Source organism: Euwallacea fornicatus, chromosome 26 (genome assembly GCF_040115645.1).
Source record: "Euwallacea fornicatus isolate EFF26 chromosome 26, ASM4011564v1, whole genome shotgun sequence".
Taxonomy (NCBI): domain Eukaryota; kingdom Metazoa; phylum Arthropoda; class Insecta; order Coleoptera; family Curculionidae; genus Euwallacea; species Euwallacea fornicatus.
The window spans coordinates 2,894,808-2,909,723 of record NC_089566.1 but is presented as its reverse complement, the minus strand read 5'-3'; the positions used below and the strand labels follow the sequence as shown (position 1 = coordinate 2,909,723).

Here is a 14,916-nt window from a genome sequence, read left to right as displayed (position 1 = left end):
ATATATAAGCAGAAACTACTAGTGACCTTGACGAGGCCTGAAGATGACAAAAGTTGACAACGGTAAATAGTGCTGGTTTAAATAACAGATCTTGATTAAGGTTGTAACTTGTGCTTTAGGTCGTGGTTTGTAAAATGAATGGGACCATTTCGCAAAATAAATCCCCATTCAGTATACATTCACCTTAAGCCACATCATTTCCCTTAGGTAGCAGGGTATAAAAATAAAAATAAAACGCGTTTTAATCCATTTTGGTAGGAGTTCGGAATTAGAATGCCCAAATTCACATAGCACATAACCTTGATGGAGTAAACAGAAAAATAATCAATTTCCTATGTTCTTCAGCTCTTCTATGTCAGGTTTGGTATGTACTATGTATACCAAATTGCGTGAATTTTACGTAATTTTCTCTTAAATTTTAAAATTTTGACCGGTTGTACCTACAAGTTGAAATTAAGTGAAAAAATGTTGGATACCAACAGCTAGTTCTTGAAGCACCTTAACATGGAGAACAATTTCCATGATGAAGCCACAAGTAAAACCAGTAAAGACAGCCTAAACCTTGGTACCTCTCAAACAAGTCTGAAAAGCACCAAGAGTCTAGACAAATCTAGTTCTGGAAGTAGCTTGAAAAAAGAAAAAACCTGGATACAGTTCAAGGATTCCCCTCAAGAAATTGACAATTCCTACCCAGGTGATTCATCTTTAAAAGTCCCACATAAAATCATAGCTAATTGGAAATCAGCCTGTGATAAGACCAAAGATAAAACTAAAGATTTATTAAAGAGATGGAGGACACTGCCAGAAATAGAAACTGATGTTACTAAAAGTCAATCAAGTTTGGAGGAAAAAAGTGATGACCATCATGAAAGTGGATGGAGTGTTCACGTTTGGAGTAAGAATCACTCAATTTTGCAAGCACATTAGACTACTGAATGTCTCTTTAAGCAACTTGGGTGGACAGGTTTAGTATTGACTCAGCTGAAAATCAGGGCAAAGAAAATTTGTATATATTGACCCCTATACAAATTAGCAAGTTTTCACATTTCTTTGCATGTCTACTGGACCATGACCAAGACAACTTAATTTCAGAGCAAGATTTTGAATGTTTAATTGAGGTAAGAGCTTTGAATAGTACAATAGATCTTTCTTACTTCGAGTTAATGATTCTTTCATGCTGCTTGGAATTAATTCTTAAAGAGATTGAGACATTTTGCTGATTGGTCGCAAAATTCTCCAGAGTACAATATTTTGAGAGAAGTTGAAAAGGGCTTTATTACCACATTTTTGACTGAGGTGTCAAATGACAAATTTGGTATGAATTTGCATATGTTTAACATAGAGATGCCACAGGTACTCATTGTTAATATACAATCAAACAAGATACCAAGTTCAATTGGATTTGGCAAGTCCAAGTTCCCAAAAAGATCTCTTAAATGAAAACTTTACAACACAAGACTTCTTAGATCAAGTAATAACATTTTCCTTATTAAAATTGTAATTAGTACAAGTAGGGTTTTAATAATACTGATTAAGGATCACCATTTAAAATGGCCATTAAAATATGGTGTCATTTTAGTATTGAGAAAGATAATGATATAAAAGCAATAGGTTCTCTTTGCTTTAAAATTTTTTTTAAGCATCTCTCATTTATTTTTTATCTCCTGCCTTTGCAATGTGAAAATTACTTAACCAGAGATAAAAGTTATTTATGATGATATAGATGTTAATAATCAGTAAGTTAAATAACATTTTAATTTTTTACTATTACTAAGTTTATTACTACGGTACCACTTTGTTACTGTAAGTTCTATTTTGAACCAGATGATTTGTACCTTTGGTCATTTAATTTTTTATTGATCATCTTTTGATACTTTTTATTGTTTTTTTCTTGGTATCTAAAACAGTACAATATTTTAGTTAGCAGGGCAATATACATACATATATATAAAGAGAAAAAAAGACATGTACTTTGGGCTGATCCAATTTATAAAAAAGTACAATAACAATCCGATATCTACGGCATCCCTAATATAAAACTACTCTCTATACTTATATTTTTCTGAGTTTTTTGCTGTTAGACAAAAATAAAATAGAAATACTTCGTAGGTTTTGAGGTGAACAATGTTGTCTATATTAATAATGAAGGGTGGCTCAATAAATGGGCAGAATTACTTGAAGGCTCTAAAAATCTGACTGATTTTCCTATTTGGCTTCAGTTCTTTGTCAAAGTTCTGTTTCAAGTGATAAACAGAGGAGGTATATATTTATAACATTTGCAATTTCTTCTTATTAAACTATTTATTCAGGAACAGGGATAATAACTAGAGAAGAGCTTAGCAATTTTTACTCTTCAGTACTTTGCCTAGATGTAGCAAAAGTAGGAGAGATTTTAGACCTGGCATATCAAGCAATGACATCTGTAAGAAATATTATTGTGTCAGTCACAGCTAGTAAATAACATAAATAATAACATTTTCAGAGTGGGGACCATCCTCTTCATTTTAGATCATACAGACTGTGCTTTTCTAATTATCTTTTAGGGAGATATCCCAATGGTTCTGGGCACTACATACTAGGTACACCACCACATGAAAAATCTTCAGCTTTATTCCCTGTAGATTATTCAGCATTAAATACACAACCTGATGATCTAGAACAATATGCACCTGATCACAAAACCAATAGAAGAAGTGTTATGGTGTAAATGTGACACTTTTGACATAATGAAGCATATCTATCTTTAATTCAGTAACAATTTTAGAGAATGGTAAACAAGGTTGCCTAATGTGAAGTGAGAAATTTTGTAGTATTGTATATACATCGCGATAACTCCACCGAATAGGCTTATTTCTTTACATAAGTGCACCTTCTTAAAAGAAATTCTAAATACTATGTGATATTGACAAGCCTACAATGCCTACTACTTAATAAGGAAATTTGCTAATTACAATGAGTAACCCTTAGTAATAGTATATCATAAGCAATATGTGTATCATACTTGAGAATATTTAAGGGTAATCAAATTAATTGTAACTCTCAGATTTCACGTATTTGCATTATCTTGTGCAAAAAAATTCTTGGCTTGCTTTTAAGAATCAACAACTTAATTAACGTTTTATTATTTCATCATTCATTACTATCACAAATAATTTCATATAGGTTTTTGTAACGTGTATGCATAGCACCCTGTATATGGGTATTCATGTGAAAATGTTATGAATTTTGAGGGTAGATATCTTTCAGTAATTGATAAAAAATGCAGATAGCTAAACAAAATCACTTTACGCTATTTATTTATGGACAATAATTTTGTACTAAATTCCATGCAAATAATCGAACTAAAAAGGTGATAGTAATGTGTTTAATATTGTTTGATAGTTTAATTAATAGATGTAAATACAATGCGTTCTCAAACATATATGAAGAATCCTAAGAGGTGATATTTCGACGAACATTAAGGGTACTTATGCATATAAATTTCAAAAAGTGCCTCCCTTCTAATTTAATCCTTTTCATGTGGTGGGATTGAAACCTGTGCATCATAACTATTTTTACAAATTGTACAAAAGAAAATTAAACAAGGGATACAGACAATGTACTCATATAGGTCTACATTTTGAAGCTTTCACTTATAGTAAGTGACGACGACTTAATATTCAATGGTACGAGATTCTGTCGTTAGGATATCTTTCGGCATAAATACACTTGCTTTTCCATAACTGCCATTTGCAAGGCTAATAAACTAAAGTGCATATTACATACGTTTTATTAATGCATATTGTAAAAGTAACTAAAACTCAGTTATAAAATCCGGCCTTTGAATGGATGTAACTCAGGAGTAGGGCACTTTTCAACATAAGTTTATATGACTGCCTCAAGTTTTTGCTGAACTATTTCTTCTTAAGTTTCTTCACATATATTAGGGAGTGCCCAATATATTCGCTTACACAAGTAATTTTTCAAAACTACTTTTGTCAATTATCATTGAACGTGTTTAATAGGGCTATAAGGATTTACACAAAAAATAATTGTTCAATCTCAATGTAAATTTTAGTAAATAGATATTCCAGGTTTTATACACAATTATATATTTTATCAAAATGTTATGCCAGCATTTACAGAAAATAAAAAATATGCACCAAATGTAGGAATTGTATCAGTAATAAATTAATAAAACACATTATATACACAACAAAAATATTATTTATAATAGTGAGAATTCCCTTGTAGTACTTCCCATGTAGAATTCTTTCAGTGACAATACTATATGATCAAAATATTTAAATACCTATCTAAGCCGTATAGTTTCTGATTTATGTTTTAATTTTACTGGCTAAATAACTCAATGCCTGAATATAATTTTTAACAAATGGTTCAGTTTGCATTGCAAGCTTTAATTGAACTTCATTAACACCACAGGTGTTACCTTCTATAATATAACTAGATAAGTCAGTTAATAAATTCTGAGAAACTGCTGATAATTTCCCAGCCTGCCATTCAGACAGCATTTGCGTGATCTGATTTTGAGTATTGAGACTATCCACTTGTTCCAGTAATTGAATGAAATTCATATTTGCTTTTACATATAGTTCTTGGACACATGGATCTCCAATGGAATCGGGCAAAGGTGGTATTCCTTGCACTTCAGAATGGTTTCTAGTATTTTGATTAGACGAGGAGGCTCCAATTGGGAACGCTACTCGTTTATTACCTATTCTTGATTTAGGTGGTGGATTCGTGGGGCTGTAGTTGAGCATTGGGGGATCATTCCACCCTTGGGGATAGTCTAAAGTTGACGTATGATAACAATTTCATAGATTTGTTTGATAAGTTAATACCTTTTTTTGGAGGAGTTCCGCTCATTTTAAATATTTTGTTAAGGAATTTTGATTTGTTTATATTTTGAACGAGATGTCTTACAAAAAAAAAAAAAAAAAATTATAAAATTGAAATCTGACAACGTTGCTAATAGTGCGACCAGATTGTTTTGCTTTTGCTTTTGTTAATTTTTAAAAGTGATATTCTTCAAATTTCTGTCAATAAAACCTCTTAACTTAATAACTGACGACGACTATTGATACTCAAATTTTTGTATTATAAATCGTATTATTTGCATATTTGGTCATTTCTGGCCATTGTTTCAATATATATTTATGGCCTTTCCATCTATACTAGTCCAAATTCGCTACCATTTACGTAGTTGACAGCTGTCACTATAACCAGGTGGCCACATTTGCTTTAAAAATCGAATGAATTTTCTACCATTCTTTCCTTTCCAACGTTTCAACTGCAGGTTACGCACGTTAGGTTAAACTAACCTGATCTATCTGACCGTTTCTGACGTAAAAACACAGAGAAAAAAAGTTTATCGTAATTAATATTTAGGTAAGTTATAACAGTTTTTTAGTCATTATTTGTGAATCTTATGATTGAAGAGACATTAACTGGTCTTATTACGTTTTTTCTTTCCAGGAGCACTCCACTATCAATATACCTAAAATGAAGTACCTTCAAACTGCAGGCGTATGGATTAGTAAAAAGGTCTATGACGACGCTGAAAGTCGTTATTACGAGGAGGCATCTAAAGTGAGCAAAATTTTGTAAATAGCCATTTTTATAACATCTCATCGTAAGTGGTGTTTTATGTGTGTGTTTGATTTGTTGTATTGTGTTTAGAGTAACCCCTTCGACTAGAAATAATTTTACGCTCAACTGAGCCCTTATGAAATCGTTTATGTATCGTTTTTGGTGTAGGCCTCGTTAACACCATTAGCTGAAGAAGTTGCCAAAGCACGACAGAAGTTAATCGATAGTAGGGACACATTCTCTGTGAGTAACCATTCATATTTCAGTAGTAGATGTATAGAGTGTTTAATACACATAGAGCTAAATCTTGAAATCCTTAAATACAGGTATATGCAAGAGGGTCATATACCATTTTACTCTCCTTAAATTTAGTTAGTACACTACTGATCATTTGCTTTTGAAAAATTTTAGTCTCTACTCAATTTAGAAATTTTTATCTCCTTTTCATTGTACTGTATAATTACCACAGTTCGGGTATCTGAAAAGTATGCCAACCTTCTTGGATGCCCGAAGCTTAAACCTTTTAAAATCCATTTGCAATAACCTGATGCATTGCAAAACATTATAATAGCACACTTCCAGTGAAAAAATCAGTCATATTTTCATACTTGGCGCGCACTAGTGTGAAACTCCGAAAGTGTCATATACTAATTATAAAGTGTATACTACAAATTATTAGCTATTTCTGTTCTTTAGGACTTTGACATAGTTGGACAATGTGCACTATATATACTTCATTAAATGCTTAAACACAAGTACTTAAACTTACTCAGAAACTGTAGAGCAAAATCATTGCCAAAATCTCTCTGCAGTTATAAACATAATATTAAGATTATTAATAAATCAGATAAAAAACAACACAATTTAATTACTTAAATAATGTTTCACTATGATTTATTCATGCAGAATGTTACATAATATTGAATGTGTTAGTTCATAAAATTGAGATTGCTAAGAAGCTTCAGTAACATAAATCTTCCAGAGTGACATCTCCAGTGGTCCAGCTACTACTTTTGATGAGGGCGCCTTCCAATTCATTGTGAAGAAAGTATTAGAGTTTGAAAAATGTGAGGTGTCTGTTTTGCTCATGTCAGTTTGCATTATTAAAATTTACTTGCTTTAGCCATAAATGAGGTGGTGGACCAACTGAAATCCCTAGACCTTAGAGTTGGAAATTTGGAAAAATCTGCCAGTTCAATTATTCCTACTCTGCCGGTGCATGAAATTAACTTGAAACAACGACCACAGATTAAAACAGATTCTGCTGGGCATGATGAAGATTATATTGACCTGTTTGAGTCAGACTCAGAAGAAGAATCAGCTGAGGCTGCCAAAATTAGAGAAGAAAGACTTGCTGCATATGCTGCTAAAAAATCCAAGAGTAAGTTTACCATAACTGTCAATTTAGTGATAGTAGTTAATTAAAACATTTTTAATAGAACCTGCGCTTATTGCCAAGTCAAATGTTATTCTGGATATTAAGCCATGGGATGATGAAACTGACATGAAGGCCATGGAAAAGCAAGTTAAAGAGATTACTATTGATGGCTTATTGTGGGGTGCTGCTAGGCTGGTACCTTTAGCGTATGGAATTCATAAGCTGCAGATCTCCTGTGTTGTAGAAGATGATAAAGTTTCTATTGACTGTCTTACAGAGCAAATTGAGGAACTTGAAGATTATGTAGGTGTCAAAATTATTTTTTATTTTTTCTTGGAAAAGAGTGAATAATCTGATTAAACTTTATTTTTATTGTAGGTGCAAAGTGTGGATATTGCTGCGTTCAACAAAATTTAAATTCCCATAGAAGGATATTTTTCTGATATCTTACATATGAATAAATGAAATTCTTCTGATAAAGATATTTTAAAAAAGTTTTTTTTTTTTAATGAAATGTTGCATATTCAATTATTTTATTACATTTGTGATTTATTTTCCAATGTACACAACATAGAGGTTAATCACAAATTCTAATTAATTTTAATACGTCTTACCGCACAGTTTTCCAACGGTGACTTTGAAAGTGAACAAGTAACTTGGAAAATCTGACTGACATGAAACGAATAGAAATAAACCAATATATTCTCCGATGGTGAAAATGTCTAGTTTTATATAAACTGAGACTATGTAAATTAATGATTCTTAACGTTGAAATAATTGTTACCTGAAAAATTTCATGTGTGAACTTTGGTTTTGATCTATTTCAATTAAAAAGTATTTCGCAACATAGTACACACGCGATAAAGTGTGGATATACCAAAATTAAAATTTCAATCCAACCAACTTTTTAGTCAAAATTTTTCATGATGTATATACTAAGGTATTTTTCGAATAAGAAAAATCAAAATTACTTGATAAAACTTTTAATCTTTACCTACAAAAATTGTGTCATATGTGTTTGCTAAAATTATTTCAATTCAAATATTTTCTTAATTTAGGTTTTGGATGCTCTTCTTACATTCCCATACTGCATGTACATAATAACTTTAGCAAACAGGTTATGCATATATTACATTTCACATTCAATTTGTTATGAAATTATGTGTGACTCCATCTGTTGATTAGTCTCCAAAATTTAAAAGCTGGTTCAACGTCCCAAGGAGTCTCTAGATTTCTTTGTTAGGCGTAGGTTCATTTTGCGCTGAAGTTCTTTCACCATTTCACCAACATATTCATAGTATGGTAAGTACCTAAATAATTAATAAAACTTGAAATGCCTTTGCAATGAGAAAATTTGAAGACGAGGAGCGAAAAGAGGACACTGATAGTATAAAAATTAAAACTTTCTTCGGTGCTTCTTACTCTTTAAACGGGGAGTTATATTGCAATAAGTTGCAACATTATATGAAAAATGGAAAAAAAGACAAAAAAAGAAAAAATATTAAAGAAATAAAATAATAAAAAGAGAAGAAAAAAAGAAGGAAAAAATATTAAAGAAACAAAATAACAAAAAAAAGAGAAGACACAAAGAAGAAGGAACAAAAAATAAAAAAAAGTGAAGAAAAAAAGAGAAGGAAAAAAATGTTAAAGAAACAAAATAACAAAAAAAAGAGAAGACACAAAGAAGAAGGAACAAAAAATAAAAAAAAGTGAAGAAAAAAAAGAGAAGGAAAAAAATATTAAAGAAACAAAATAACAAAAAAAAGAGAAGACACAAAGAAGAAGGAACAAAAAATAAAAAAAATTGAAGAAAAAAAAGAGAAGGAAAAAAATATTAAAGAAACAAAATAACAAAAAAAAGAGAAGACACAAAGAAGAAGGAACAAAAAATAAAAAAAATTGAAGAAAAAAAAGAGAAGGAAAAAAATATTAAAGAAACAAAATAACAAAAAAAAGAGAAGACACAAAGAAGAAGGAACAAAAAATAAAAAAAAATGAAGAAAAAAAAGAGAAGGAAAAAAATATTAAAGAAACAAAATAACAAAAAAAAGAGAAGACACAAAGAAGAAGGAACAAAACATAAAAAAAAGTGAAGAAAAAAAAGAGAAAGAAAAAATAATTAAAGAAACAAAATAACAAAAAAAAGAGAAGACACAAAGAAGAAGGAACAAAAAATAAAAAAAAGTGAAGAAAAAAAAGAGAAGGAAAAAAATATTAAAGAAACAAAAATAACAAAAAAAAAAAGACACAAAGAAGAAGGAACAAAAAATAAAAAAAAGTGAAGAAAAAAAAGAGAAGGAAAAAAATATTAAAGAAACAAAAATAACAAAAAAAAGAGAAGACACAAAGAAGAAGGAACAAAAAATAAAAAAAAGTGAAGAAAAAAAAGAGAAGGAAAAAATAATTAAAGAAACAAAATAACAAAAAAAAGAGAAGACACAAAGAAGAAGGAACAAAAAATAAAAAAAATTGAAGAAAAAAAAGAGAAGGAAAAAAATATTAAAGAAACAAAATAACAAAAAAAAGAGAAGACACAAAGAAGAAGGAACAAAAAATAAAAAAAAGTGAAGAAAAAAAAGAGAAGGAAAAAAATATTAAAGAAACAAAATAACAAAAAAAAGAGAAGACACAAAGAAGAAGGAACAAAAAATAAAAAAAAATGAAGAAAAAAAAGAGAAGGAAAAAAATATTAAAGAAACAAAATAACAAAAAAAAGAGAAGACACAAAGAAGAAGGAACAAAAAATAAAAAAAAGTGAAGAAAAAAAAGAGAAGGAAAAAAATATTAAAGAAACAAAATAACAAAAAAAAGAGAAGACACAAAGAAGAAGGAACAAAAAATAAAAAAAAGTGAAGAAAAAAAAGAGAAAGAAAAAATAATTAAAGAAACAAAATAACAAAAAAAAGAGAAGACACAAAGAAGAAGGAACAAAAAATAAAAAAAAAGTGAAGAAAAAAAAGAGAAGGAAAAAAATATTAAAGAAACAAAATAACAAAAAAAAGAGAAGACACAAAGAAGAAGGAACAAAAAATAAAAAAAAGTGAAGAAAAAAAAAAGAGAAAGAAAAAATAATTAAAGAAACAAAATAACAAAAAAAGAGAAGACACAAAGAAGGAACAAAAAATAAAAAAAAGTGAAGAAAAAAAAGAGAAAGAAAAAATAATTAAAGAAACAAAATAACAAAAAAAAGAGAAGACACAAAGAAGAAGGAACAAAAAATAAAAAAAAGTGAAGAAAAAAAAGAGAAAGAAAAAATAATTAAAGAAACAAAATAACAAAAAAAAGAGAAGACACAAAGAAGAAGGAACAAAAAATAAAAAAAAGTGAAGAAAAAAAAGAGAAGGAAAAAAACATTAAAGAAACAAAATAACAAAAAAAAGAAGGATCGGATAGGTATAAAAAAACAACTTAATTTCACGTTCCTCTAAACTGCTGTTTAAACTTTTATTAGGTATGTATGGCACTAATATCTATAACACATATTAACGAGTTTCACATATTATTTATGTTGAGTTTTATTGCCTAAAACAGTTACTAAGTTGTATAATTTTCAATACTTTATTGCTTAACAGTTTTAGAGTTACTTTAGAATTTCAGATAAGTAAGTAAGTAGACAGTTTCACAGTGTTTTCTCTAAGGCAATTACATACTTAATAGATGAGTTTTGTAATTGAGGAAAATAGCTGACATATCGTTGTAAGAAAATATTAGAAACGAAAAGTCTGCGTATAGGTACATAAACGTTATAATCTTAAGATTAGCAAGGAACAGGGAGTTTGCTAAGTAATACGGTGATTTTGTTACTATGCTATTATCAGCGATTTGAAACTATACAAAAAAGACAATTTTTCATGTAGAGCTACCTATACTAATTATAGGGGAAGGATAAAGCTAATTATGTAGGGTGATTTAGAGTTAAATGTACATTTTCTGCCAGGGCGCAGAATAACTTTTTGATCCGAAACCAAAATCGAAATCAGACATGTGAAGTCAATCCTAATTGGTTAAAAAGATAAAAATGATATGAATTTTGTGCCAAATTTGTTTTTGGTCATACCTTTTAAAGCACTTAAAGATGATATAATTTGTGACGTAACACACGTAGAACACCGAACCTGGAAATTTAGCGACCTCGTAGATATAATTTTCGTAAGAAATTGCTACATTTTCTCGTAAAGCATGAAAAGCTCTCTAAGCCATATGATTAGCCTTAGTACTCCCCGTCTCATGTGGTGATATCGAATCGAGGGCCGGAAATTTTTCTTCGGAGTAGAGTACATACATTTAACTCTGAATCGTTCTGTATATAAATATTTAATGCGACTGCAAAATCATTATGAGAATTATCCATAAAACATTTTAAGTGGCACTCGGCCATTTCGACAATAATTATTAGCGATAACAGTCGAATAGGACTATCTTGCTGAAAATGCAATTATAAATTGCGAGTAATATTATAGTTATAAAGTAGCTATATAAAACTTTTTTGTAAAAACTTAAATATAAAAATATACATATAAACTGTAGACATCAGTAACAATTAGAGATTTATATGAGTATATTTAAATCGAGAGTATATAACTTTTCTGATATTTACTTTTATTAGCCAAAAGTAAATAAGCACATAACTTCGACAAATGATATATTATATAGCTTATGAAATATAATATTGCGAGCCGAATTTAAATCCGGGAGCTCGTGGCATGGGGAGCTTCAAGACGTAAGAGTCGTAAGCATTTCCTAACTGCGGTGTATACAGGGTTGGTCACACGATCGGTTCATTGGAAAATGTTCGACGCACCACTATCGTAGTCTAACGAAATTTGATTTCGGGCTAGAATCGATCATTTTCGATCAAAGCAAAATTTGTTTATTAGATTTGTTGAGGATGTCTCAATGTGAAAAGCACAAAATAGATACTAATTTTTGCCATCTTTCCTGCAACGATGCATGAATTGTTTCTTCGTGGTTGATTACGTGAGGTCTAAGACCAAATCGGGTAAAGTAATGGTTTTCGGTTAACGTTAATTATCTCGAAAACCGTCCAGAATCGGTCCAGGAAATCTTAATAATACTTGATACAGAATTAAATTCTAGACTCGGAAATACTTTAAAGTACAAGGCGATTTATTTAAGATGCACAAGTTATTGGGATTTCAATGTTTCGTGAGTCGTAGAAGACTTCTTGTTAAATTGACATACATCAAAATGTAATTTACTATACTAACAGGACTATACTACGCAGGACGTTTCTTAATAGACGGTAAAAAATGGAATGAGCACATCATAAACTTACTTTAAGATAAAAACTTAATAAAAAAGTATGTCCTAAATGTAATTTGTAAATTGTTATTTCTAACGATAATTAACTCAACATTGGCAGTAACAATCATTTTAACGTTGTGAATAAACTGAAACAACAGTTTAAATACTTTACGAAGCGTTACTTTTCTATGGTTTAAACAATCATTATTTCAGTTTGTTTGCAATGCTAAAATGACTGTTAAATTTCTTTAAAAATTAAAAGACAAATTAAGGAAAATCGAAAGGAAAAAATGTAAGCTCAACACCCTGTAAATTAAAATGTAAGCAATTTAGGACATGTCTTTTTATATTTTACAATCCATCAAGAACCACCCCGTATGTACAGGGTATGTCGTATAGCTCCTTTTTGAGCCCCAGAACGCCGATTTTAAAATTCGCAGCAGTTAGCGCACATTGCCGATTTCCGTGGCATCTTGCAGTTGTTCAAATTATCCGGTATAACTTGGAAATGGTAAATTTTAGACATAAAGTACCCTAAAAATTTTATGAGAAAACTGTAAATGAAAACCAATTTGGGGGCTCCGATTGAACTTACGAAGTTAATAGCCACTTCCGGTAGAATCGGAAGTGGCACAATTTCGAAAATATTTCACTTAGATTCGAAATGGTCGGTTCTAATCTAACACCAAATTTCGTCGGTCTACGATAATTACAAGTGAAAAATGTTCCAATAAACGAGTTGCATGTCTAATCCTGTATGCGATTTTTCCCCTTGCCAGATTTAACCCGATTTTTATAAAATTACAAGAAAAATACGTAAAATATACAGAAATTAAATTTAAAAAAACATCAACGTCACGTTTTAGTTGATATTTGTTTCCATGGCAAACATAAAGGGACGATGATGACATTGACGCCGATTAGTTCGCCAAAGCAAATAATGAGCCATATGTGTTTTATTATTAACCTGTTATTCAACTAGGACCAGTAAGAAACAGAGGAGAGAAAACGTACTTTATAGTTGTTAACTCACTCAACGATAGTATGTTTTAAAGCAAGTAGTAGAGAAATGTATTTAAGCAAACCATAAAGTGGCGTTTTCCAGTGGTATTATAAAAATGTGACTAGATAGAAGAACAGGAAATGGAACGATCTTACAGTATTACCTTTTACTAATCAATAATAAGTATTTCTCTCGTAATCCCATTAATGGATCTATAACTCCATAAAAAACTCAACGGTTGCCCGAGAAAATAGCTCAGCTACAGGATGTTCCTAAATGTGAATTTTATTCTACGCATGATTCACCTCCGTAGAATTCGGTAATAACGAAAATAACGACTTAGAAGTGTAAACAGATGTGTTTTTTACATACAGTTTCTGCAATGAGCAGAATTGAATAAAAAATATCCCGCTTTGCGAATAGCTGCACTGCAATTTTATATTAAAAAGGGCAAGTTGGCAACTTACGATTGTCCTGCATCTAAATGCTCTTCTTCCGAGGAGTAAATTTGGGATTCCGCCAAAGACGACTGCTTCGACAGAGACTGCGAAAATAGAAAAACAAATTTAAGAATCACCATGAATCCACGCATATTGCCGTCGTGAAAGGAATAAATTAAAAGTTACTCATTCGTCGAAACTGCGCAAATTCTAAGTCTAAAAATGCATAATTTTCTTTAATATAAAAATATAACGGGCTATGTTGCCTCAAGGCCTTATTTCCATTGCTCCCTTGTTACGGTTTGAAAAATTGTCGCGTTTTCTAGGTCAACAGGAGAAGCTGAAATATAGCAGAATAAGGTGAAACTTCGTGCCTCGCTCTGAAACTCGGACCATCTACAACAATGGACAGTTTGTATCTATTTCTAAGCGAGCCATTATCTGGTTAAATCATCATTGTCGTCATTTTTAAGGGCGAAATCGACCTGCTGGATCAGCACGACAATGACGGAACGAAATTTCGACGTGCATTCTCTTACTGCTTTTATTTTCTGGATAAACAATTCCGTTACTTTTCACATAAAAGCTATTATATTTTAAAAGGCGAAGGAAGACACACCAAAGGAAAATAAGTTAATCCTATAAGAAGATAAGGATTAGGGGTTGAGGCGCCAAGCGAAAGTTTCACATTTTTTTTTTTTTATCCGGAATACAACAATTTCGAATAACCTGAAATTCGAGTTAATTTAGTCAGTATAAAAGATGAAATGGGGGGATTTAGTTTTAAAAGTTGTAAACGATACGAGATATACAGGGTGTCCTTGAAATGGCGGTGCAAGGTGTGACCAAAAATAAGCCGTTCTAGGCAAACCTACACCGGCACGCAGTGTGACCCGTTTGTTTTGGGGTCAGTTTGTAAAAAGTTTATTGATTGTGCGATTTAATCCGGATTTTTTTAAATTGCGGAGCTTGATAAACTGCAAATTTTCGGCAAAAATGTCCCGGTTGACATGAAATCCAAGGCCCACTGTGACGGTTCTTAGGAGCAGAATTTTAATAAATCATATTGGCGATTTTTTGAGAAAAAATCCGGGCACGCCACCGAATTCGACACCTCTCCAAACGGGCCCGTACAAAGTTTTATCGAAAAATTTTGAGTGATAACGATTTTGTAGAAGAATTAAAAATGCACACTGGGTACCTACTGACATCTCCTTGTACTTTCTCTGGGTACATTAAGG

At 30.9% G+C, this 14,916-nt stretch overlaps 3 protein-coding genes across 7 annotated transcripts in view; 2 read left to right on the top strand and 1 right to left on the bottom strand.

The window, feature by feature from the left end:
* Positions 1–6: 6 nt before the first annotated feature.
* LOC136347099 (uncharacterized) lies at positions 7–4,372 on the top strand. Of its 3 annotated transcripts, none has more exons than XM_066296786.1 (7): positions 7–895; positions 949–1,118; positions 1,201–1,315; positions 2,110–2,259; positions 2,310–2,422; positions 2,483–2,703; positions 2,765–4,372. In XM_066296786.1, the coding sequence occupies exons 1-7, from the start codon at positions 505–507 to the stop codon at positions 2,772–2,774; spliced, it is 1,170 nt and encodes a 389-aa protein (XP_066152883.1). In that variant the 5' UTR covers positions 7–504; the 3' UTR covers positions 2,775–4,372. The 3 variants fall into 3 exon arrangements, with proteins under 3 accessions (XP_066152883.1, XP_066152882.1, XP_066152884.1); XM_066296785.1 differs by having other exon boundaries at positions 2,753–4,372; XM_066296787.1 differs by having other exon boundaries at positions 2,483–4,372.
* Positions 4,373–5,229: 857 nt separating this feature from the next.
* eEF1delta (elongation factor 1-delta) lies at positions 5,230–7,501 on the top strand. Of its 2 annotated transcripts, XM_066296804.1 has the most exons (7): positions 5,230–5,388; positions 5,476–5,589; positions 5,758–5,832; positions 6,572–6,656; positions 6,713–6,970; positions 7,029–7,270; positions 7,346–7,501. In XM_066296804.1, exons 2-7 carry the CDS (start codon positions 5,503–5,505, stop codon positions 7,382–7,384), a joined length of 786 nt encoding a protein of 261 aa, XP_066152901.1. In that variant the 5' UTR covers positions 5,230–5,388; positions 5,476–5,502; the 3' UTR covers positions 7,385–7,501. The 2 variants fall into 2 exon arrangements, with proteins under 2 accessions (XP_066152901.1, XP_066152902.1); XM_066296805.1 differs by lacking the exon at positions 5,758–5,832.
* A 446-nt stretch (positions 7,502–7,947) lies between these two features.
* Positions 7,948–14,916, bottom strand: part of LOC136347069 (protein qui-1) — a 124,381-nt gene continuing 117,412 nt past the window's right edge. For both annotated transcript variants that reach the window (XM_066296714.1, XM_066296715.1), the window contains exons 27-28: positions 13,703–13,779; positions 7,948–8,277 (exon numbers count right to left, since the gene is read on the bottom strand). In XM_066296714.1, coding sequence (XP_066152811.1) covers positions 8,175–8,277; positions 13,703–13,779 — 180 coding nt within the window. In that variant the 3' untranslated portion in view covers positions 7,948–8,174. The remainder of the gene's footprint in view (positions 8,278–13,702; positions 13,780–14,916) is intronic.